Source organism: Crocodylus siamensis, chromosome 4, assembly GCF_052110815.1.
Source record: "Crocodylus siamensis isolate JL-2025a chromosome 4, ASM5211081v1, whole genome shotgun sequence".
NCBI classification, from domain to species: domain Eukaryota; kingdom Metazoa; phylum Chordata; order Crocodylia; family Crocodylidae; genus Crocodylus; species Crocodylus siamensis.
Genome location: NC_143398.1, coordinates 68,684,028 through 68,709,963, shown reverse-complemented (window position 1 = coordinate 68,709,963; position 25,936 = coordinate 68,684,028). Strand labels below are relative to the sequence as shown.

The window sequence follows — 25,936 nt, the reverse complement described above, 5'->3', positions numbered from 1 at the left end:
ACATGCTAACTGTGAAGAAGTTTTACCTAGTGTTAAACCAGAAACGGTCTTCCAGGAGTTTGTGGCCATTACTCCTGGTTTTCCCCAGGGGTGCCCTGGTGAACAGTTGTTCACTGAGCCCTTGATGCATTCCCCTGATATAGCAGTAAGCTGTTACCAAGTCCCCTCTCAGCCTTCTTTTTTTTGAGGCTGAAGAGACCCCTCAGCCTTCCCTCATATGGCTTGCCTTGCAAGTCTCTGATCATACAAGTGTCTCTTCTCTGCACTCTCTGAAGCTTTTCCACATCCTTGTTGAAGTGCAGCACCCAGAACTGGACACAGTACTCCAGCTGCCTTCTCACCAGTGCTCTGTAAAGTGAAAGAATCACTTCCCTGGTTTTGCCTGAGATGCACTGATTGATGCATGCCAGAGTATAGTTTGCCCTGCTGGCTACAGCATTGCACTGACAGCTCGTGTTCATACTGTATTATTACCCCTAGGTCCCTTTCAGTCATGGTACTAGTCAAATTGGTGCCACTGAGCCTGTACGTATGTTGGGGATTGTTCATCCGCAGATGGAGCACTTTATACTTCTCAATATTGAACTTCATTTGGTTCTGATCCACCCAACTTGTCAGCCTGTCTAGGTCCACCTGTATCTACAGCCTATCTTCAAGTGTGACCATGCTCCTCCATAAATTGGTGTCGTCCGTAAATTTGGCCAGTGATCTCTTCACCCCCACATCCAAATCATTGATAAAGATGTTGAAAAGCACTGGACCAAGCACAGATGCCTGAGGGACACCACTTCTCACCAGAACGACACAGATCTATTCATTAGAGCTTTCTGGGTCCTACCCCACAGCCAGCTTCCTACCCGCCTAACTGTTAAGCAGTTAAGCCCACAATCCTCCAATTTTCCCGTGAGAACATCATGGGATACCAGATCAAAGGCCTTTTGGAAGTCTAAGTATATAGTGTCGACCTCCTGTCTTATCCAGGTGGTGAGTTACCTGGTCATAGAAAGAGATGAGAGTATTAAACAGGACCTGCCTGAAGTGAAGCCATGCTGGCTGTCATTCAGCATCCTACCTTCTGCACGCGTATCTCACATAGACTCCTTGATGAATTTTTTCCAGAATTGTCCCTGGGATAGGTTAGGCTAATTGGACTATAGTTGCCCAGGCCCTCTCTCCTGCCCTTCTTTAAGATGGGCACAACATTGGCCCTCTTCCAGTCTTCAGGGACTTCCCTGAAGTGCCACAAGTTTTGGAAGTGTTTCACCACAGGTCCCACAATGATTTCAGCCAGCTCCTTCAGCACTCTTGGATGAAGTTCATCTGGCCCTGCTGACTTATAAATGTCTAACTTTTCTAACTGATCACACACCATCTCAACATCAACAGTAGGAAGGTGGTCATTCCCACCATGTCCATGCTGAACCTTATCTAGTATGATTTTCCCCTTAGTCTGGTGAAATACCAAAGCAAAATAGTCATTTAGGAGTTCAGTTTTCTTCTGAGTGTTGGTAACCAGCTATCCTGAGTTGTTAAGCAATGGCACCGCACTTCCTTTTGTTTTCCTCCTGTTCCCTACATGTCTAAAGAAGGACTTCTTAATGTTTTTGATTTCTGTTGCTACTTTAAATTCAGTCACCGCTTTAGCCTTTCTGATCTGCTCCCTACAAGTGCAGGTCGTTGTTGTATAGTCCTCCCTGGGGACTGTCCCAAGCTTCCATTCTTTGTATGTCTCTTTCTTCTTTTTCAAGAGGAACATGATATCCCTATTAAGCCAAGAGGGCTTACTAGCCCTTCTGCTACCTTTCCTCCGCATGGGAATGGGCTTCTTTTGTGCTTTTAGAATTGTGTCCTTGGGGAACGACTCTTCATGTACTCCTTTCACCTTCAGTCCCTGGTCCCACAGCACTCCCCCTACTATTGCCTTGAGCCTATTGAAATTCATTTTTTGAAGTCCAAAACTTCCACCCTGCTTCTGAGAATGGGACTCAGCAGTTTAAGTCACAGAAGACTTGCAGTGCTAAGTGGAGTAGCACCTATTTTTAAAAATCTGGACTGTTGTCTATAGATGGCGCAGCTTTGTTGAGTAAATGGCAGTGCCTTGAAGGGCTGGTGTTTTTCAAGAACTGCTATCTTTCAGTAATTTGTTCAAAGGATGCTAACAATTCATTTGTCTGTGTTTAGAAATCTTCTCTGTGACACTTGCAGTAGTTTAAAGATATGAAGACTAAGTCAAATAAACAAGGAATGTGCTTTTTTATTATCTTAAGGTTGACAGGGTGTTGTAAACGCCTCCTTTCCCAGATGTTCCTTCCTGTCTTTCCAAATGGCAAACCCACCAGGAAAGAACTCTTTGTACTGATTAGTCTGTGGGCAACAATTAAGTGTAATTTTCTCTTTCTGATATTATATGCAGACCACTAGCTGTCTATTTCAATAAAGGATACTTCTACTGATACCTTTTTTTAGGTCTATTAGTTGAAGTTCAGAAGTTTGTAAGATTTTATTTCTTTGCTTGGGCAGGAAGGAGATAGATTATATTCCAGAGCTGAGAAACATGGACATGGATTTTTATCCAACTGCTAGTATAGCTTAAAGGAACAGGCTGTGATGCATCTTTTGCATTAAGTACTCAAAGACAAATTAATCTCTGATAACCCCTCAGCTATGATGCCTCCAAGACATCATAAATTTAGTATGATTCCTTTGAATTATTTTTTCACCTTGAGGCTAATTCAAATATTTCTGTAAAATATTTTTCAATGGGATATTGTCTTTTCAATTAAATGAAAATTTTCATGACAAGAGTATGGAAAATGTAAACTTTGCATTAAAAACCAAACACTTAAAAGCCAAAAATGTCAGTAAAAATGTTTAAACTTGTAATGTAACAGTCCCATGGGAGCTGTAGTTTAAGTACCTCATGCCCTGTTCTGTTCTGTGAGATTAGTTTCCTTGGCTGGACTACATTTCCCTATATTCACCACAGCCAGGAACACTCATGACTTTCTGTCAAAAAAAAAATTTTCATGGAAAAATTGGATGAAACTGAATTTTTTAAATTAATTTTCAGGAGAAAATATCTACCAAAGAATAAAAAACATTTTTCAACTAGCTCTAGTTTGCTTATTTAGACATAAAAATTGAACTAATTGATTAGCTAATATAAATAGCCAACATCACTTTGTTGCTACCCTTACACTCTTTTTGCTTTCCCTACCTTTGCTGTCGTCTTTATTTTCATTACATCTTATTTTATCTTAAGTATAACCCATTTGGAGTAGGGACCTTGCCCTCTTAAGTGTTTGTACAAAGGGCGATTAAGTTCTTATTTAAATGTTCCTGAATCTAGTCAGTCTGTTTGTATTTAAGACCTCATTGTCTGATACAAATGAACTATAAATTAGTAAACATTCAAACAATGCTTAGAAACAAATCCAAATAACTAAGGGTAAAAAATGATTATCTTGGATTTTAACTCTGAATATATAAATAAGCTTATATCCATAATGAAGTGCTACATGTAAGCACAACTAACAGATAGACGGTGGGGACCATAAAAATTTCAGCTTTAGAAGAAGGTTTGCGTGATAAACTACAATTTGATTGTAGGAATCTACAGGAAAGGACAGGAGGCTGTATAAGCTTTGCATTTCTGAACAGTCAGTTCTCAAAGCAGTACAGCACGGACTTATCGAGGGCAGACCAGCAGTGAATTGGCAGTACATTAGAAAGCATAATTAAAAGAGGGAAAGCTGAAACTATTCTTATGTCAGCTGTTTTCCTCCACAGGATATTGAGCCATTCCTGTCCTAACCAGATACTGACTGCTTAAAACTTAATCCAGAAGTACTTGTCAAAACTGTTTCCTTAGTTCATTTTGACATGCTGAAGTTTGAGTATGTTTTAAAAACTGCTTTAAATTGTTAAAAAAATTGGAGTGTAGACTTCAGTGCTGATGTTATTGGTCTGTTCTCACTAATATCAGCAGAAGTAAGATCAGGGTCTGTGATTAGCATATGGAATACAATTGCCATATTGTCTGGCATACAACATGCCCCAGAAAATAATGCACACCTTGTTCTAGAAGCAGAATGAAGAAAAAAAAGATATTTCCAGAGTTTTGCCTGCATAGGGTAGGAACATAGTCTAATCCTCAGCTGACTCACCCTGTCTTTCCTAGTTAACTAAACCTGAAACCCTAGCTGCTGCTGAAGATGGGTCTTCATGGCTGGGTCTGTGATTTTGAAAGGTGTTGTGTACAGGTTTCTGAAATAGGAGAAAATTGGAGTTGCAGCTAGCAAGGGATGTGAAGGTAACAAGAAGGGTTTCTACAAGTATGTTGGTAGCAAGAGGAGGATCAGAGAAACTGTGAGTCCCTTACTGAATTGGGGAAGCAACCTTGTAACAGAGGATGCAGAAGAGGCTGAAGTGCTCAATGCCTTTTTCACTTCAGTCTTCACAGTCAAGGTCAGCTCCCAGGCTACTGCCCCAGGCAGCAGAGTTTGGGGAGGAGGTGAGCAACCAGTAGTGGAGAAAGAACAGGTTAGGAACTATTGAAAAAAGCTGTACAACTATACAAGTCCATGGGGCCAGATGGGATGCACCCAAGGGTGCTGAGGGAGTTGGCAGATGTGATTGCAGAGCCACTGGCCATCATCTTTGGACTGTAAGGGGAGTTTAGGTTGGATATTAGAAAGAATTTTCTAACTAGGAGGGTAGTAAAACACTGGAACAGGTTACCCAGAGAGGTGGTAGAATCTCTGTCCTTGGACGTTTTTAAGACCTGAGTAGACAAAATTTCGTTGGGATGATCTAGTTGGGGCTGGTCCTACTTTGAGCAGCGGGGTGGACTAGATGACCTGCTGAGGACTCTCCCAACCCTAATTTTCTGTGTTTCTATGGGCACTTGTACAGGTAATGAAAATGGCCATTTTTTCAGTTTAATTGTGTCACGCTGAAAAAATGGGGTTAGGCTGATCTAAATCTGCAATCGTGCAGGTGTTCAGGGGGGTTAAATTGGGCAAAAAATGGTGTACCTGATCTAAGTTAGTTCACCTGAGTAGATGCACTACCTTAGATCAAAATCAGGTTAACCCAGTCTAGGAAAGGTTTAAGATGATCTTGCAAATGCTTGTATGTGTTCCCCGTGCAGCCCTGGGGCTGGAAAAGCCCAGCTACTCACCCTATCCCCTAGGCTGTGCACCCCCACAACCCTGACTGAGCAATTTTTAGCACCCTGACACTCTCCCCACCCCAACTTCCCCCTGACTGGACAACACGCCCCTCTTCAGACTCACCAGCAGCCCCCAGACATGCCAACCTGCCCACAACAGACCTGCCAGACCCCCTGATCACACCCACTCTTCCTCCCCCCACCAATTTACTTATGTTGGTGTCCCCAAGTGGCTTCTGGAAGTGGTAAATGGCAAACACGTATACACACCATTCCCAGGAGCAGTGAACTGCTCTGTGCACCCACTGCCATTGTAGGTATAGGCAGCTTAAAATAAGATGCCTACACCTGAACTGGATGGAGCAAATGCACCCCTGAGTTCTAGTCCTGTTTCTGTTGCTAATGCACCATGAGGTTTTTTGTTTATGACTTTCACCTTTTAAATGTTTCACTTATGTGTGGTTTGGGCTTTTGGGGATTTTCTTAGATCTCTTAGTCCACACAATGCCAAACGCAGTTCCTAGAAACTGAAATTATCATGAAAATGTTGAGAATCCAGAAATCTAAGCAACCAAAAACAAAGGTCCTTTGAAATACCCAGACCTTGACGTCTGTGTGCCTCAGTTATTCTAACTGTAAACATAAAAAACAAAGCAATGTTTCATAGAGCTCTTTGACACTTAAACATGAAAAGTAGACTATATATAGTGCATCAGTGTATTATCACAGAGGTTTTATTCACAATTTCCTTGAATTTTTGCTTGTGAGATTGTTTTACATCCAGTAGGAGAAGAGATAAATCAGAGGATGTTTATGTTAATAGGTATTGTATATTTGTCAGGGTCTTTCTAAGCCATAGTGTGTTGTATGATGTGTTCTATAGAGTATTCAGAAAATGAAAATCAATAGCTGTTCATTTAAAAAAATAATAATCCCCATCATTTCAAGGTTGTCTTTTGTCTTTCATCGGGGATCTTTGTCACAGATTTAAAAGGAAGGCTAAGTAGTTTTGCACTTTACAAAATAACTACATTAGAGATATAAAGCTGAAGTTCACTTCATCAGATTTAGACCAGCTGGAGAGTTACTCAATCTGGAAGTCTAAAGGAATTTTCACTGACATCAATCAGAACAAGATAGAGCTCTCTGTCATGAATAAGGGAAATTTGTTCAAACATTGGGCTTGCCTTGGAATGGTGTATGTATGTGTTTTAGCATTCAGAGAAAAGTTTGTCTGCCTCACTTCATTTGCAAGACAGTCCTGACACAGTAGGGACCATGTTTCACTCCAAGTGTTTGCAGAATTTTCCTCATGCATAGATAAGATAATAAAATTGCTTTAAATCTTCTCTATGGACTAGATGAGTAGGTAATAAATATAATTCTGTGATGAGACTAGATGAAAAGAATGGGATAAATAATTTTGAACACCTCTTTCCTCTCTTTGGCTTGTTGTTCCCCTCTTTTTTAGTTTTCACTATATATCATCCTCTAAAAAAAACAGTTCTAAATCTATAGGATATAAATCTGTATCAATTATATTTTTACCAAGCTCTGAAATATATTATTGAAATGTGAGCAACGTTTAAACAAGAGGTTTTTAAATGCCATTTCTTGATACAGGGAATCAAAAATTATAGGTCTACCAGTAACAGTTTAAATATAAGACATCATAGACCAGATTTAAACAAATTTTACAACTGTGTAACTCCCCTAGATTTAATGCAGTTGTTCCTGATTTGTGGGCAGGTGCAGGCATTATACTTTACCAGTGTAAGGGATTGGAAACCGATCTCTACCTGTAACAGAACAGAAATCTGGCACACAAAACCAGTCTATATCCATAACAGAACAGAAATTTAGCATACATAGACTGATTAAAAAATGGCAGAACCTGCTGTAAGATTTGCCCTTCCCTCTCCTCCCTGCCCCCCAGGCACTTATGTATTATGTTTGCAACTGATCTAAACTACACTGCTTCCAGAAAACTGTGTGCAGTAACTTAGATCAATTCCACTGTGGGCTGTTTGGATGTCTGTACCTAGCTCATGCCAGTATAAGAAAGAAAATCAGGCTTCAAATATTATACTAATAGGTGGGTATTAAAAGAAAGAAAAGAATGTAGGGTATTGCAATTATTTTCCTCCTGTCCCACCAAGAATAGCATTGATGAGTTTTGCACAGCTACAACTGTGTTCTTAGAACACAAACACAGCTCCCACCTCTGCAATCACAGCCAAAAGTGCACTTCCAGATAATTAATGTCTTCCTTCCACCTGCACAGATGACATTGCTCTAAGTTCAACAGATAGTCTCAGCAACAGAGAAACTTAGCAAAGGAATGGGGGATTGAGATCACAAAAGGAAGCAACTCCCTTGTCTGAAATTCCAAGGGCAAAGGGCAATGACTCTTGGAGGGCAGCAACCAAATGTATTTGATTCCCAAAACGGTGAACCAGAATGAAAAGCTAAGGACGGAGACACTAGGCGTTGCATTTTTAAAGAGTGTTGAGTAAACATTGGAGCATGTATTTAAAGAAATTACTGAGCTTAAATAAACATTGGGAAAACTTGTTGGGCAATTGGATTTTCATAATCACAAATTGAGGATTAATTTTAGGTTAAATGTAGACCTGGAAATGACCTAGCTAATGTTGAATAGCCTTCCATAATCTGGTGACCCTCTAAGGTGGACAGGTGGAGCTTCCTTTAGGGATTTTTCAAATAAACATTCATTAATTTCCTCCCTCCCCCACATTTTGGTCACTGTCATTATTTGGTTTATAAATGCTATTATTAAAAATAGAAAGTTAGACTGACTTTAGAGTACCTATTATCATTATTCTTCACACAGTCCAAGGTATGTATATCCTCCCAGGCCTTGATGTTAGACAATACACAGACATAAGTAACTTCCTGAAGTAACTTGATTTACATACCCAATAATGAGATGCCTGTTACACCCTGTAATATATCAGAAGAGATGGTCTCACACTGATGCAAAGTGAACATGTATGCAACTATGTACATTTTAAAAAAATTCCTACAGTTTCTTGATGTAATCACAATTCCCATCAATAGAGAATCCCAGAGAAATTCCAGAACGGGTGACTTCAGCCACAAAGACCGAAATCACTCCCTGCTATCTCAAGCAATTCTGTTACCGCAAAATTTAGCTCAGATTGTACACTATATAGCAGAATATTGATATTATCCATGAGAACTGGAAGCCTTACAATTATTCTTAAATGGAGAAGTCAGATTTGTAGAACTGCTTGACTCTAACTGGATAAGTGTGTGTGTACAGTATAAGCTGTTACCTCCAGAATGTACAACAGGAGCAGGGACTCCTAGAGGAATTGTGTCTCAAGACATGAAAATGCTTCTCAAGACCTCCTGATATGCAGAAGGAGTTTGGTTGGTTGAAAAAAACACGCTACTGAAGTAGCAGGGTCACTTGTCTTACTTATTATGATAATTCTTGTGAATTTGATCCAAAAAACCTGTCAAAGTCATTGAAATACTTCCACAGGTTTCAGGATACTTTGAGTCAATCCTGTATTTTCTTATGCTAGCTTTACAACTTGCTGTCTATTTGTACTGGGATAGATCCATGAAATCACTACACTAAGATGAACTCAATGGCTGTGCTTTGGTTCCTTCTGAGGTCCTCCTAAACATCTTGTTCCCTGCTCCATTTCATAGAATCATAGAAGTAGGGTTGAAAGGGACCTTGTAGATGTTCAAGTCCGACCCCCCCACCTGGGCAGTAGTCATCAAGCCTCTTCTTAAAGATCCCCAGGTTAGGAGCCAGCACCACTTCCCTAGGAAGTTGGTTCCAGCTCCTAGCCGCCCTAACTGTGAAGTAGCTCTTAACGGATGTCTAATCTAAATCTACTCTCTAATAACTTGTGTCCATTGTTCCTTGTCATGCCAGGGGGCACTAGGGGAAACAGTGTCTCCCCTAAACCCTTCTGGTCCCCCCTAATGAGTTTATAGACAGTCACCAGGTCTCCCCTCAGCCTTCTCTTGTGAAGGCTGAACAGGTTTAGGTCCCGCAGTCTTTCAATGTAGGGGCTGCCCTGTAGTCCCTGGATCATGCAGGTGGCCCTCCTCTGGACCCTTTCAGTGTTGTCCACATCCCTCCTGAAATGGGGCACACAGAACTGGATGCAGTACTCCAGCTGTGGCCTGACTAGCGTCGCATAGAGGGGGAGGATCACCTCCCTGGCTCTACTTGAAATGCACCTGTGGATGCACGACAAGTTCCGGTTAGCCCTGCCAACCATGACCTCATATTGTCGGCTCATGTTCATATTGGAGTCAATAATGAATCCAAGATCCCTGTCTGCCTCCGTGGTCTCAAGAAGGGAGTTTCCCATTCTATAAGTGTGCTACTGGTTTCTACTGCCTAAGTGCGGCACCCTGCACTTGCCAGTATTGAAACACATCCTGTTTATGTCAGCCCACTCCTGTAACCTATCCAGGTCTTGTTGCAGTCTTTCCCTCCCTACTAGCGTGCTCACCTCACCCCAAATTTTGGTATCATCAGCGAATTTAAACAGGTTGCAATTCACCCCGTTGTCCAAATCGCTGATGAAGAAATTGAACAGCGCAGGCCCCAGGACCGAGCCCTGGGGGACTCCGCTGCCCACTTCCCCCCAGGTCGAATATGACCCGTCCACCACCACCCTCTGAGTACGACCCGTGAGCCAATCTGCAATCCATCTGACTGTGTAGGCATCAATGCCACAGTCGCCTAGTTTTTTAATGAGGATGGGGTGGGAGACAGTGTCAAAGGCTTTGCTGAAGTCTGGAAAGACTACGTCCACAGCAACACCTGCATCCATTGCCTTTGTGACCTGATCATAAAAGGCAATCAGGTTGGTCTGACATGGCCTGCCCCTAATGAAACCATGCTGGTTGCCCTTGAGCATCATCCCTGAAGCTGGCCCGTCACAGATGTGCTCCTTGAGGATCTTCTCAAAGAGTTTCCCAAGGACAGAGGTAAGACTGACGGGCCTATAGTTGCCCGGGTCCCCTCTCTTCCCTTTTTTGAAGTTGGGGACCACATCTTCCAGTCATCCGGCACCTAGCCGGAGCACCACAAGCGCTCGTAAAGCTGTGCCAAGGGCCCTGCAATAACCCCAGCTAGCTCCCTCAACACCCTGGGGTGGAGAGCATCTGGACCCGCTGACTTGAAGACGTCCAGCCCCTCCAGAAGCTCTCTAACCCGGTCCTCCCCAACCTGAGGTCTAGAGGCGTTCCCCTCGAGTCCATCTGGCATCACAGTGGGGAAGTCCCAGTCCCTGCACAAGAAAATGGACATGAAGAATTGGTTAAAGAGTTCTGCTTTCTCCTCTAGCGCAACCACCAGATTCCCCAGCATAATTTGCAGGGGCCCCACATTACCCGGTGCCTTCTTCATCCTCCCTATGTATTTGAAAAAGGATTTTTTATTATCCTTGATCTTGGACGCTATTCCTAGCTCTATGTCCACCTTAGCTTTCCTGACAGCCCGAGCAGAGGAGGTATACTCCTCTTTGGAGATAGCACCCCCCTTCCACCGGGTAAATCCAGCACAGAAGGAACAATTCAAGCTGGTGCATGCAGCTGTAAATAAGTCCAGATATGTGAGGTCTGTCTGGACAGAAATTAATCAAAGCTTCTAATAATGGCAGAAAGTTTATTTCTTTTATTAAATGTCACAATACTCAAACCTTTTTTCTTCAAAATGTAGTTTCAGATTAATGTTCTCATGGGAAAAAAATCTCTACTGCCAGTCTTCTATATCTGCTGTACTTACATACACAGAAAAATATTTTTTACCTTGGATAAGTTATCATTTGGCACCTGCCTACCTTTTCTTTACTTTAAGTGTGTTCAGTTTGGAGTTGAAATAGTGTTTCTACACTTCAGAATAAGTAATATAGTTCTCAACATAAATTGTCTTGAATAATCCCTTGAAATGGAAAAAAAAAACCCTATAAATTCAAAGTTATAATTAGCTCAGGTATATTTTTTGTTAAAAAGGAAGTAGCCCTTTGGGCAAAGCTGACAGATATAACAATGTGAAAGCCAAAGAAAATATTAACATTTTAGCTGCGCTTTGTTATAGAACAATATGATTTTTTTCTTTTTACCAGCAAAAAATTAGATATGGCTTTCAGACAGTTATGACTAGGCCCAGTTTGGCACATGTTTTCTCAGTCAAAAAGAGTGTAATTGGGTTAATCAGGCTCCCTGCACACCTCTCTCTATACTGTTCATTGCTGGACTGATTTCAGTAAGTTTGTTTTGCTCTAAAAAGAGCTAACTTGACTGCAGCCACTCATCTGAGATCTTCATGGTGACTGACTGAACTGAAGCCCCTTGGATATAAGAGGGGAAAAGTATAGAAGTGTCTTGTCAGAGAGCCTTTGGAACTCATTCCTAATGGTCTGTATCAGCCCAATTTCTTGCCTTGCAGGGTTTTCTGGAGAACCCATCTTCATCCCTGGCTCACAGGAAATGGGTGTCGAATAGGACTGGGCAAGTGTGGGTTGTGTGTTAGCTCAATTAATTTTAGTCATTTAGGTTTTTGTAACACATTTGATTTGGTCTTCTGTTGTTCCAAAAATCACTCAGAACCAAGGAATCTGACCAAGGTCTCCTTTGTTCAATGTGTGAGTCAATTAACTCTTCTAAGACCCACTTAAAGAAATACGTCTTCACAGATTGGAGAAAACTGATTGGTTTTTATGGGCTGAGGACAGAAGCTACACGTAAGTTGGTATAAGTGATGGGCAACTGGTTCAAATCTGCAACACAACAGAAGTTCAATGCACATAAACCACTTTCAAAATGGCCAAAACTGGTTTAAGATAAACCTGGATGGATGTAGTATCAGACTTAACTGATTTAGGTTTAATCTGTTTAGTGAATGTCTGGCCCAGATCCCCTCCAGATTCAAGTTAACTCACAGTCCCCCATCCTAGGATGCTTTGCATCTCCCCTGCAACCACCTGCTCCCTCACAGAGTGGATAGGTTAGACTTGGTCCAAGCTATCTGCTCCAGCCAGGCAGGGAGGCATGCTCTAGTGCTCCGGTCTTCTGGCCCAGGCCACTCCAAGCACTTGGCTGCGTTTCCAGCATCAAGAGTGAATGTCTGTTCACTTGCCTGTTAGTTCAATCTACGCAGCTTAGACTTGCAAAGATTAAATTGATTCAGCCTCGGGTTTTTTGACTGTCTGTACTTAATGTGTTTATATTTATTCCAGCTCTCTTCTGCTCTTTATGTCTGCTCTGAGAGTACTGCCCCAATGGGAACCACTGCCTCCAAAAGTGTTTTGTCTCATTGATGAATGTCAGCTGCTCAGAAAAGTTCTCACCTATCGTTCCACTGCTACACTGAAATTCTGTTGCTCCAGGTTTGATGAAGAGCTAGAACTGCTCCACTGACAGAGGCTTCAGTTTAGCAGAGTGTTTGGCAAACTGAAAGAAAGTGCTAGATTACATGTGGTTGCTCATATGTGCGGGTTGTTAGCCATGCCTATCTGAGCCCACATATACCTCCTCTTATTTGCAAAATGACATTTTGAAAAAGCATGCAGCTGAGTTTCCTGACAATAGCAGATACAAGAATATACCACCTGCCACCCATTTCATTCCACTACACTAGCAAGTCCTGTCCTTTTCAAGCTAGAATCCTAAAACCATCAATTCTTAGATCAGATCAGATCAGCTCTACCTCCTGCTCCTAAGTTTTTAATTTTCCTCCCAAATAACGCAGCATAGCCTATCTCAACTAGTAGCCAGCTGGATGCTATCAGCTGAGCCCTGTTTTGCCTCTACCACCTGCTCTTCTATCTCTGACTCACTGTACCATCTGTGGGGCCTGGATACCAAACCACCCATCATTTTAATTGAAATAAACTTGTGTATAGTATGTCATAATCCTTGGCTTCATGGATTCCAGCAAATGTTTTCTTTCCTTGACAAATAAGGATTTTTCTTAAGTGACAGTGGGTAATTGTAGTAATTTCCATCCATGCACAACGGCATGAGATAAGTATTTTAATACAAAAATAACCAAAGTTGTTGGAAAGAGTCCTTGACAAGTAAATAAGAAAGGGAGAAAACTACATCATAGGAGAGATTTGCAAATAGGGAGAGAAGAATAAAGATTATTTCTGTGGATCTGGAAGATTGATTAGGCTATTCCAGGAGGACAAGTCCAGAAAAATAGAACAAGATCTTTAACCAGTGTAAACACATGCACTGACCCAAAGAAACCAATGATCCACCTACCAATAATAAATCAGTGGTAAAAAGGTAGATATTAGTAAAATATTAGTAAAAATCATCCTGAAACCTTTTCCATCAAAGAGGAAAGCTAACCATATTTTCCTGTTATTCATATGGCTTACCACCATAGATATTGCAGACTAATATAGTTGTACAATAGTATATAGCATAGAGCAACAAAGCTTTAGTAACACATATTCCTTATTAAAGGGCCAGTTGTATCCAGTACTTATAGCTCCATATTGTGAATAGTGAGGTTTAATACCATCTCAGTGGAAGTTCTATCATGCAGGGGAAACTATAAGAACTATTAGGAAACGATCAGAAATGTATCTAGGTATTTAGAATCCTAAGGTGAAGAAAGTAGTGATTATGAGTACTCCCCAGTAGAGATTTATCATATGATATAGAGTCTCATGTTGCTCTCATCAGTTTCCTAGACTTGGGGATGACCCAGCCAAAACAGCAAAGGTCAGTGAATCTAGTCATCTCAGCCTAAGGAAATATCCAATATAGATGATTCCTTGTGGTGCATAAATACGCATTTTAGGAAGAACTTTTACACTGTGAAGGTGATTAAGCATTGGACAGAGTATCCAGAGAGTTTGGGGGAATCTCCATCCTTGGATGTCTTTAAGAGCAAGTTAGGCAGACACTTGGCTGGAATGGTTTCTTTCAGGTCAGTCTTGCCTTGGTCAGGGGTTAGACTAGATGACCTCCTGAGGTCCCTTCCAACCCTACTATTTTATGATTCCTTGCAACTCACTAGACCAGTGTGCAACAAACAACCTTTAACCATGTTATCTGCAGTGCTATCTCCAATGCCACAGTCATCTGCTAACTGAAGTGTTGATTATATAGGTGCAGCTTTGACAACTGACCATGTCACATGAATAGACAGTAAGCACATGGCTAAGCACCTGCTGTATAGAAAACTGCAATCAGGAGAAGTGAGGGTGGGTGAAAATGTGTTTTGTAGACCTATTGAGGTTCCACCTTATTCAGAACAAGATCCTGTTCAGACTCAGACCGCTCCAACCTGCTACAATACCAAGCCTAAGACAAGAACAGAATCCCTCTGTTTGTCACCTGCTGCCTTCAACATGAATAATTAGGACACATTATTAATAACCTCCAACTCCTGGAAAAGGATGGCCGTCTCAAGGTAGCCATGGATGACAAACCTGGCTTATAGATGAGTCCCTAACCTCTAATGGCATCTCTCCAGCAACAGGCTGCCTAACTCTAGGTGTGCATGATACATCAGTGCGATATTGGATTGGCACTGATATAAAGAAAATTGAGTATATCAGAAATTGTCCTGATGTAACTGATAATATGGCCGATAAATTCCCATGCATGCATGCAACCCAGCATGCAGGCAGGAAGGAGCACAGCCGGGCAGCATGGAGAGCAGTGTGCAGCTGGTAAGTCTGTTGTGGTGGAAGGGGAGGGGAGAAGGAAGAGGCATGAGGGGGCAGATCAAGGCCCTGCAGTGAGGGAGTGAGTGGAGCAGGTTTTGGGGCAGGTCCTGGGGAGACACTGCCCAGCCAGGGTGGGGTAGGGTGGGGGCAGGGCACAGGATGAACCATGGCTTGCACCCCCAGGAGGGCATGGGGTGGATCTGCACAGGGCAAGCAGAGTGGGCTGCAAGCAGAGTGGGCTGCTGCTAAAGGCTGGGGTGAGAGCTGGGGCCAGGTTCTTCCCAGCACATGGTGGGGTAGGGTTGGGCTGGGGTTGTACTCGGGGCAGGCAGCAGCAGCGGTGCTGGAAGGGGAGGTTGGGGAGCTAAGGTGAATGTTGGGGTGGCTGCAGGCCCCCTCCCCTCACAGTGCTACCTACCACCACTGCCACCCACCCCCAGTGCAGCCCAGCTCAGCTCATGCCGGGAAGAGCCTGGAGCTGCCCTGGCCCCAGCCCACAGCAGCAGCTGCCCTGCCCATGCCTGGCACAGATCTGGGGACACACCCTCCCCATGCCATGGCCCACCTGGCTGAGCAATGCCTGCCCCAGCCCCTACCCCAACCCCAGTCCCACCCCTCCCTTACCACAGGGGCCTTGATCTGCCTTTCCACACCCGTTCCCTCCCCTTCCACCACAACAGACTTACCAGCTGCACGGGGCTCTCCATGCTGTATTGGAAATCAAATCAGTATCAGCCAATATACCTCTCTAAAAACTGGCTATCAGTATCAGTCCCCAAAATCTCTATCAGTGCACCCCTACTTAACTCCTATGTTTACCAAGGCACTGGGCCTTGCTCTGGACTCAGATGTAAGCTCTGCCCCCTCATCAATACAGAGCACATCAACACTGGACCAAATAGTGTGGATTATGATATCTGAAGTTCATTCACCTTCACCTCTGTCAATGTTTATGCCATCACTTGCTTGTAGTGCCCCTCTGCTTCTTACATTAAATATATGGGGCAATTCCTGTATGTAAGAATCTTACCTGTGACATGCTGGGGTCAGCGCAGTCTATCAGCAGCTGCTACTGGGGCAACACAGGCTCAAGCTGCTGTGGCTGGGAGCCGGGCTTGTCACAATACTGGCTGCAGCAACCCTGTGATATGGTCTTATTTTCCTTCTAAATAGGCACCCAGGGCTGGTGCCTCACTCGCCTACCCCTAGATATGCTATATATGTCACTATATATAATGCAGTTCTGTCTTTTTTCCCTTCTTCTTATATGTAAGTTTATATGTATATGTATGTTTTTCCTCAGCATCTCCATCTCTTCCCCAGTGCTTAAAAAGATTCATTTGTTAGTAAGGAATTGATTTTTGTGTTCAGGGAGAAAAATGTTTACCTAATGGTGTTTTTTTTCTATATCAGGGCTGTATATATAGTACCTGATCCTGCAAACTTTTATATAGATGATTTACATTACAAATGAGAGTAATTCCATTCCCATATGTAAAGTAAAGCATGTGCATTTGAAATTGAAAATCAGGGCCAGAACTCCCTGTAGTTGTAATTTTGGCCTACTGAAAACTCCTAGGGAAGTTATTCTTGGCAAACTTAAAACTCCAAATGACTACATGCAAGTTTTAAGTGTATAAATAATTCAGTGTCTGGTACATTAGTACAAATTGTTTAGTAATTAGCATAAAATAAGGAACTAATGTGAAGGTATTATTATATTTCAATGCAGGCGAGGATCTAATGTCTCCCTAACTTTGGACATGAGTAGTTTGGGAAGCGTTGAACCTTTTGTTCCTGTACCAACACCTCGAGAAAAGGTAGCCCTGGAGTATCTGCAGTCAGCTAGCCGGATCTTAACAAGACAACAGTTACAGGACACAGTCACATGTTCTCATTTGCTACAGACAGAATTCATGGTGAGCATTTTTATTATTTAAAATACTTAAAGCAAAATGGAAAAAAGGAAGAAAGACAGACCTATCTTACAAGGCACTTTTAATACTGCCTATTTTAATAAGTGCAAGAAGCATGTATGCCAGCAGGCAGTCAGGAACAAGATGTATACAACCCTCTTGAGCATATTCAAGGAATACCAAAGGTATTTAAACAATCCCATTTTTATTAAACATGCTAGAGCATGTGTTTTCTTGGGGGTTTATTTTGTTTTTAATGTTGTATATAAAAGTCAATAGAATAGATGACAAACAAGTTACCTGGGACCCAAAATAGTTTTCATTATGCATTATTTCACATCAATAAAAATAGGTTTTATGTATGTATTTTATATTTAAAGGGACACTATTTATACAAGTTATCCACTTCAGAAAAATCCCTTGCTTGTTTTGCCAACAACAGGTTGCAGTGTTTAAATTGAAAGACTTTTGGGTATCTACTGTACTTTCTACCTTTTATGCTGTTAATTTACTACACTTCGTTTCACATGGACAGTGAAATAAGAACAACTCATTTTATTTTCAAGCCTGATCCTGAAATTAACATCTGCACCTGCATGGCCCTTAGTGACTTGAAACCATCCATGTGAAAGCAGTTCTAGGATTTAGGACCGCAGTCAGTTCCAGTTTCTTGTTCCCTATGGTTGACAGCATTTTCCTGTTTGGTTTTCAACATTTTATTGAAAATATTGTAAAATTTCTATTTGCAATGTGTGTTTAAACTTTTCTTTAATGTGCTTTTTTGGATAAAACTACTAGATAACATGAGCTTGAAGTTTTCCTAACTACAGCGAAAAGTTTCAGTTGTCACTTTTAAAATGCAGAGAAAGCAATATCAAGCCTCCATTTGTTCTACCTACTCTATTTACTTTAAATGGCTATAAATATATATTACAATACCTCTTCTTGGGACTAGAACCATTTAATATGGCAGGCATTTTCCCCATAAAATATTCAAAGAAATGAAAATTCTTGCAGAAATTTTCTGGCAATTTGATGCAGAACCAAAACATTTTGCATTGTCAGTTAGCTTTTCACTTTTATAAACTAACATTTAGATTTTCAATGGAAAATTGCTATCAACATTAAAAACAATACTGTTTGGGGGTTTTCACCATCCAGATACATTTTCGAGAAGAAAAACCCAATAGTTTTCTTGAGGCCTTGTAGAATATATAAATTAATTTTAACATTATATATATAATATCAAAATACATCTTTTGATCTGTAGCCTAGGTTCTTGTTCATCTGGGAGGTTGAATTTGATAGCCATTCAGAAAGCAGAGGGCTTTGCTCCTGAAATACTTGCATCTCAGAAAACGTAGATTTCTAAGCCAGGCTCATAAATCTTTAAAATGTGTCTTTAGTTGAAATGAAGAAGGGAGGAGAGGGGCAATGTTCTTGACTGAGTTAAAAGATTACTTTAATTTTGAGATTTCTTTGTCCAGATGCCCAACACAGAGCTGTCTATCTGTGAGTACGCATGGATCTGTACCACCCAAGGGTTGGTATGAGGCTGAATATTTCCAGCAAGAGTTCATTCAACAGTACTGCTTTCATATGCTGTCTTGCACTGGACCCTAAACTAAGCTGATTTTCATTACATTCAACCTGGTTTATAGGATTCCTGCCTTACTGTCCCTTGCAGCTGCTGAGTTAAAAAGGTATTATTGCATATGTAAGCAGAGATCCCTCTGCTTCAGCCTGTCTCCTCTCACCTAATAGTACTATATTACTATACTGTATTACAGATACTATATCTTCCATGGATATAATACTTTGCACCCAAGGTGAATGAGCAGCTATGAATCAACCAATTCTGGGCATCTCCAAACCAATGCTTGCTCTTCTGTGCCCCTGAGAGAAAGAGTGGGGGTGAGGGCACAGGAGGAAAGCAGAGGGCCAAGAGGATGGAAGGAGTTAATCTAAAACATTTACTGTCTGTACAGCAGTCCCAAATTAGCTCATGATAGCTTCCAAGGTAGCACTATACAAAAAAAGTGCTTGCTCACTTGCTCACAGTTTTAAGCTGTAGTTTCCCCATTCTACCTCCACTTTACATTTTTACTATCCCAGTTAAGATCCTAGCTGCCCACCCCAACTTACCTATCTGCTGCTCTCCCTTTGGTCTGTTATATTTCTGGCTTCTCTGAGGGCTTATTCCAAACTTTGTCTGGGACTCATTTTCCTCATTTTCACACTCAGTCTTAACCTAACCTCCAACATAGGAGCATCCCATATCTTTGTACTCCAGTTTCTTCCTTACCTCTCATTCTTCTGAGTTCCTCATTCCACCCTTGCATGGGAGTAGCTTGATATTCTATTCACAATTTGGTTTGGGGGTATCACTGGGTAGGGTGACATTGTTTTTATAAAAGGGCACACCATTTATCAGGGGAACGAGAGGTGTACTTTCCTTACCTGGCAGTATCTGGCTGTCTTGTAGCTCAAGCAGCCTGTCAGGGCTTTGGGTCTTCCTATCATAAAGAAGCCATTCTTCCAGTAGAAAGAGAGTCAGTATGCTGGAGAAGCTCCAAATAGAGACTATAATAACCGTTCAAGAAACCTCTGCCCCTATTATAAATCAGAAACTAGGGTTGAGTGTTTTATCACCCTCTGCCTAGCTAGTGGAGGAATTCTTCTTGCATGCTACTTGCAGTCCTGTTGGGTTAGGGGAAACTACATTGTGCACAGGGTAGCATGGGCAGATGTACATGGATAAGACCAGTAGGTGTGTATGTACAAATGGATGTGAACAAATGGATGGGCACAGACAGAGTGCTGTCAACTGTGTAGATGGTATGAATAAATTAGGGTAAGAGCAAAGTAGATGTGAGTGAGTGACATGAACTGTAATGTATTAGAGATATATTTTCTTATTTTCCTTTCTTGGAGCAAATGCAAGAAACACATAGGTATGCAAATATGTGCAAATCTGTACAAGGACAGAGCCTGTGTTTCTGCCCTTTCTGCCACCCGTCTACAATAGGCATTTCTGCTAGCTGCTGAGCACTCCCAAAAGTTCTGGTGTAGAGCACTGGTTCTCAACATATAACAAGATTCTGGAACCCCACTGCAGAGGGTTAGAGGGTAATAACCTGCCTGCCTAGGAGAACTGGGCCAGCTGACAGGGAAGATTGGCTGGCTCTGGAGGAAGTTAAAAGCTCTCAGAGAGATGACACTGGGGGAGGAAGGTAGCTGAGAAGGAATGCAATGGTGCAGCACTACAGTGAAGCCCTTACCCTGGATAGGAGAGTCAGGGAGGAATTTTGTTGAAATTTTGTTCCATTTCTTTGGATGTAGGAAAGGAGGAAAATTGGTTCCTGGCCCATGCTAAAGAAGGAATAACTCGCTACACAACCTCATTGGACTCAAGACTCCCCTCATTGGAATCGAGGCACCCCTCTATAACTTTTGTCAATCGAGTGGCACCCAATTTCAAAAACTAATTTATATATTACAGTGCATATCACCTCCTTGCAGAGGGGTCTGGACAGAGGGGGTGGAGGATCTGCCCGAGCCTTCATTTATCTGCTTATCTCCTTATGTCTCATGGCACCCTTCAAGAATCAGGTGGTACCCCAGGTTGTTGCAGCACTCTGGTTGAGATTCTTGGGTGTAAAGGATTGTCATGGCACATCTGATTGATTTCAAAGTTTCAAAGAACATTCTAGCCATCAGTGAGCAGAACTATATTGATTTTTGTAAGAATATTAACACAATAGAAGAGCTAGAACGCAACATCTTTTTTTTCTTTCTTTTTGATCAAACAACACTGTGTTTAATGGAAAAGGGTTGAATTGATGCTGCCATGATGGTCCAAGAATTATGTAAGAGGCAAGGATTTTTGTGGGCATTGTCTTTTATTGGACCAACTGCATGGCTAGACTAGACTTGGACAAGCTTTTGAATGCAAAGCATCCTTCATGAGATCTTCAGACCAGTTGTCTAAGGCTAGCCCAAGCATGCAGTTTGTCCAATAAAAGATACTACCCACAACATTCCTTGCCTGACATTTAATGGAAAAGGAATTTTTCATGACTTCTCAACAAATCACTCAAAGTTTTGAAAATATGTTATTTTAGATTGACCTGACCTTTTATTTCAGATCTCCCAACAAACTGAAAAATTCTTTGCTACCACAGTATTGGCCACCGGTTTTTTAGTTTGGGAGGTTATGAACTATGTTAAAGTACACAACAGTTTCAGTGAAGTTGAAACATACCTTACTGGGTGTGTCTACATATGCATTAGATCTGGGAGCAGTTTACTTATGAGTGAATACTCCTGGGCAGGCATTTACACATGTAGGGAAGCAGGAGCAGATTTGCTGCTAACTGCTCTCACTTCCTTATCTGGGATCTCCCAGCAACCACAGAGCAGGCACTAGAAGATAAGGATCTCCCAGCCCCTCACTCCCCAATTATGATGGCAAAGGAGGGGGCTTGGAGCTCCCCGCTGCCGGGGCAGGGGGACATAATACCCACCCAGGATCCAGTGGCAGAGCCCGCTCTGGCAGCAGGCAGCTCCCAGGGTCAGGGAGCAAACTCCTACCCGCTGGTGGCTGGCTGACTGGGAGCAGATTTGCTTCTGGTCAGGCTTCTTCACAAACACTACTGCACAGTAACTACTCATGAGTAAATTTGCTATTAGTATTTGCAGGTAGGAAATTTACTCATGATTATCAAGGTTTAATGGACAGTAAGCATGTGCATGTATAGATGTACATGCTTATTACACAGTAAACTACACTACTTCTCAGTAAAGTGCCCCATGTAGACACACCCGTTTGTTGTGGAATGTGCTTTACTGTAGTGGCAAAAAGCAAAATTTTACACAAATGTTGCTGTCTCAGGCTCATTCTCTACTGGGGCTACTTGCAGGCAGCACATAAGGGGAACCACCCTCAACTTGCCTGCTACATCCTTGATCTTACAAAGAAAAATGAGGGTTCACTAATTTTATTGAGGGCCCTGGGGGTTACTCATGTAGTGATGGGATGATGACTTGGGGCTCCACCTCCCCTATACTCCACCCACACTCCAACCATAGGTGTTGCCAAGGATGAAGTCATCACCTGGTCAATGGAAATGGGCTTACTCGAGGATGTTGGTGCTGAAATTTCTCAGATGAAACCTTGGCACTAGTACTCCATGATGGTGAAGAATGTTATGGCTACTGTCAAAAAGCCGTGGTTCAGGGCATCAAAACAAATTTCCAAGACAAAAATAAGCAATGGTATACCTCAGTGGTAGAGGCATATGATTTATCTTTCAAAATCATTGATAGATAAGTCTCTAGGCAACCCTAGATTCCCTGGACCAAGATCCCCCTCAGGATTTGGGTTGCCCCTCTTTACTAGGGCCCCTGATGTGCCCAAACAAAGAAATCAAATATCAAAGAAACAAAATAAGTCCAATAGGGCCGTTCAACTTCACACAGTACTCAAGGAAAAGAAAATACATTGGGGACTGGGAAAACTGAATGTAAACTGCCTTCTGCAGTCCTTTGTCTGGGCTGAAGCTCTCAGGCTCTGGTGTTAAGTTCTTAGAGTGCTCCCTCATGGAAAAGAATTAAGCAGCTTAGACCCCTTCACAGGTCTACCCTATTTGTGGGGTCCAGCCTGGTAGAGAAGCTCTTGTCCCCCTTTTGTCTCCACTCCCCGGACACCTGACCTGAATGCTGTCAGACTTTCTGGATCCCTGGCCTTATTGCCTGGTGTTCGTCTCCCTCTGGTCAAGTCTGTCTTTTCTTTTATGCCGCCGGAACGTCGTGGCCTTTCCATGTTATTCACAGAGCGTCCCCAGAGCCATAAGTAGCATGAGCTGATAAATTGATACGGTGTCAGTGTATGTTGCTCCTGCTGCTCTGTCCCTGCAGGTAAGTCTGTCTTGTAACTGGCTTTTATTGGTCTATGACCAGTCGGGTTGTGGCTGCAAGCCACATTCTCAAGGGAGCTTCCCGGAGGAATTTGCCTGTCTCCCTGGGTCTTGCTGCTACAGTTCCAAAAACTTTTGAAGTTTTATCTGCAAGTCATACATTATTATTTAGGAATTTCAAGTGTTTCTGGCTTCCTTGTATAAATCCTTGCTCTTTGCCACTACAGCAAAACACTTTTCAACTACATTTCTCTGAAACTTACATATTTTAACCTATCTCATAACCTTATAAAAACTTTGCTTTTAATAATTCATCACAAGTGTTCATTGGAAGTCACCCTTCAATGTGCAGTTCATATGTTTACTAAAGGAAGGGTGTTGACAGGCTGGAGGTGGGAAACGCTTTTTTGTTAATAACTTTGATGTCAAAAGACAGTTGTGTAGTAGCAGATGGCCTTCTAGTGATAATTTCCTGCATGACTTCTTTAGGAACACCAATCTGATATAATTTATTTTATAGGAAATACCAATGAATTTTGTGGATCCCAAAGAAATTGACATTCCAAGTCACGGAACAAAAAACCGTTACAAAACAATTTTGCCAAGTAAGTATTTAACCAGTGACTTTCAGTGTAAAATTTAGTCCCATGTTGTTAATACGATTCTGCTTGTAGCTTTGTAGGAAACCTTTCAGTCACTTTCTTTGGATATTTTATCTCAGTTTAATTAACTATCCTACACTGTAAATATCAGAATGTGAAGAACAGAGAGGAACCAATTCTGCAAGTCACAGAGTCTCTGTTGCCTTGTTCTGCAAGATCAGGCTCTGAATGAGTGAAAGAGATTTATTGCAAATCCTTTCCTATCTAGAGTTAACTGGTCAGATAAATTAATCGATATGCCACAATACTATCTCAAGCAGACATTCATCTTTTTTGGGGGGGGAGGGCGGTTCTTTCTGTTATCTCTTTTCTTATTCTACTGATGCATAACTTTGTGAGCTGCCATATAGCAATCTTTACACTATCTCCGTCACTGTTAGCATTACTGTTAATTTATTATATTACTTCTCTTTTTTCACTGGTGCAAACAATTCATTTCCTGTATTAATAAAAATAGCTTTATTTTGAATAGAACTGGTCAAAATATTCTAATGGACTTTTAGAACCAAGTCTTGGTAAAGTTTAAACCAGTTGTGAAAACGTGGAAAAAATGTTGATGGAGGCTGAAACATTTTCCTTCAGTTTTATCAGTTTGTTTGAGTTCATTTACACTGTCATATTGGAGCAAATTAATATTATGTTATATTTGGATATAAAATATTACAGTCTGATATATTAAATTATATATAACATTTTCACATTAACCAAGCAAAATACATCAGTGATGATTCCAAAAACATTTTCTGTGGAATGCAGTTTTTATATTTTGGCTTTTTGGTTCAGTTTGGAATTAAAACTGATTTCAAAATGGCAGGATTTCTTGTTCCAAAAATTCCAGTTTTTGACCAGTTATAATGTTCTTGCAGTCATGTGCTGTCTAGGAATAATGAGCAGAGTGCATTCTATGTGGTTCACGCATTTTAAATAAGACTATTTTCTACTGGTTGGACTGCATGAAAAAAGGACTGGAGACAAATTAATTAAAATTGTTGGTCATCAGACATCAAACACTATCAAGTCTTAGAAAAAGAACAAATTGATTAACTTCGGTCCCCACTGGAAGTCAAATGGAGTTTTGCCATTGACTTCATTGGTCATGAATTTTGTCTATTATGGTCAATGGGTCTAATACATAAGTGATGTGGAATTAAGTAAATTAAATTAAGCCAGTGTAGTGCCAGAATCTACCCATGATTTTGGCCCATTGTCAACAGGATGTTCACAAGAGGTGAAATCCTGGCTCTTTTGAAGACAGTGGGAGTTCTGCCATCAGCTACAACAGAGCCAGGATGTCACCCAGTGCCTCCCATCTGCTGACATTCGAAACCCTTGAAAATACATATAAAGAGAACACTCTTTTTAAAAAAAGTTTCACAATTAGATCTCCTACTGCCACCATTACATGTGCAGTCAAGAAGTATACCCTGTAAATCCAATTGATTATATTATTCTGCATTATATATAGAAATTGGGTAGATGTTTTGTAACTGTCTGATGAAAATTAAGAGAAAACGAGGGTAGAACATTGTCCATGTATTATTTCACATAAATATCACTGTGCTCTTTCAAAGAAGATATTTTGGGGATCTAGGCACATTCTGATAATAAATACACATCCTATGCCCAACCCAAAAAGTTTTGGAAATGATTTGAACTATTGAATAGAACAGCCTTCCTCATTTCCTGCTCAGATGATATCAACCTACTGCCTAGAATGCTTGTATCAGCTTTTCCATTCCCAGCACTGGGTGCGTCTGTTAAATCAGGGCACCTGTGGTGACAAGTGATATTTAAAATAGTGGATTTTCTCCTAAAAAAGTCTGTAGCCTGCTTGCTCCACCGTTGGCACTTCAGAGAAAGTTCTCATATTCTGAGAGAATTTTGTCATGCTACTAAGTGACAGAATGGATTAGGGTAAGTTTGTTTAAATAGCCACTATTTGGTCATATAATTAAACATGCAATTAAATGAATGCCTGCTGAAAATTATTCCTTATTGGATAATGTTAAGTGTAGGAGATCCTTAAATACTTTGGGGGGTTTTTTCATTTACAGAAAAAAATAGCTAATGCTCACATTCAAAGCTAGAATCTTGCTCAGTTTCTTAGGAAGTGCTATCAGTTTTAAGAGCAACATGGTAATGTATTCCCAAGTTTTAAGACAAGAAAAAAACCATCTAAATCATAAACACAAAATGCTTTCTTGTGCCAATGTATAAACAGATGCTGTGAAACAATTCTTTTGAAGCTTCGAATTCTCAGACTCCCTTAAGCTATTACCACAGTTCTAACTTTGTATTCCATCATTTTTCCTCCAATCCTGCTCCCTTCTGAAGTCCATACAGTCATAAGTAGGCATTCAAAGATTAAAAGACTTATGATTAGGCAGCAACAGAAGAAAAAATTCAGCCTGACACCAAATTCACTACAGATACATCTTGGAAGTTGTGTATATCCATCTGAATCAGTTCATTTAGTTTTGGTTAAAGTAGTAACTCCCTAATACTTCAAGAGTATTCAATATTATTATTAAAAACATAAACCTGAGGCAAACATAAT

General features: G+C 41.3%; 1 protein-coding gene across 4 annotated transcripts in view; it reads left to right on the top strand.

The window, feature by feature from the left end:
• PTPRR (protein tyrosine phosphatase receptor type R) overlaps positions 1 to 25,936 on the top strand; it is a 231,792-nt gene that overhangs the window by 161,803 nt on the left and 44,053 nt on the right. For all 4 annotated transcript variants that reach the window (XM_090042533.1, XM_090042534.1, XM_090042535.1 and 1 more), the window contains 2 exons: positions 16,616 to 16,802; positions 23,238 to 23,322. In XM_090042533.1, coding sequence (XP_089898659.1) covers positions 16,616 to 16,802; positions 23,238 to 23,322 — 272 coding nt within the window. The remainder of the gene's footprint in view (positions 1 to 16,615; positions 16,803 to 23,237; positions 23,323 to 25,936) is intronic.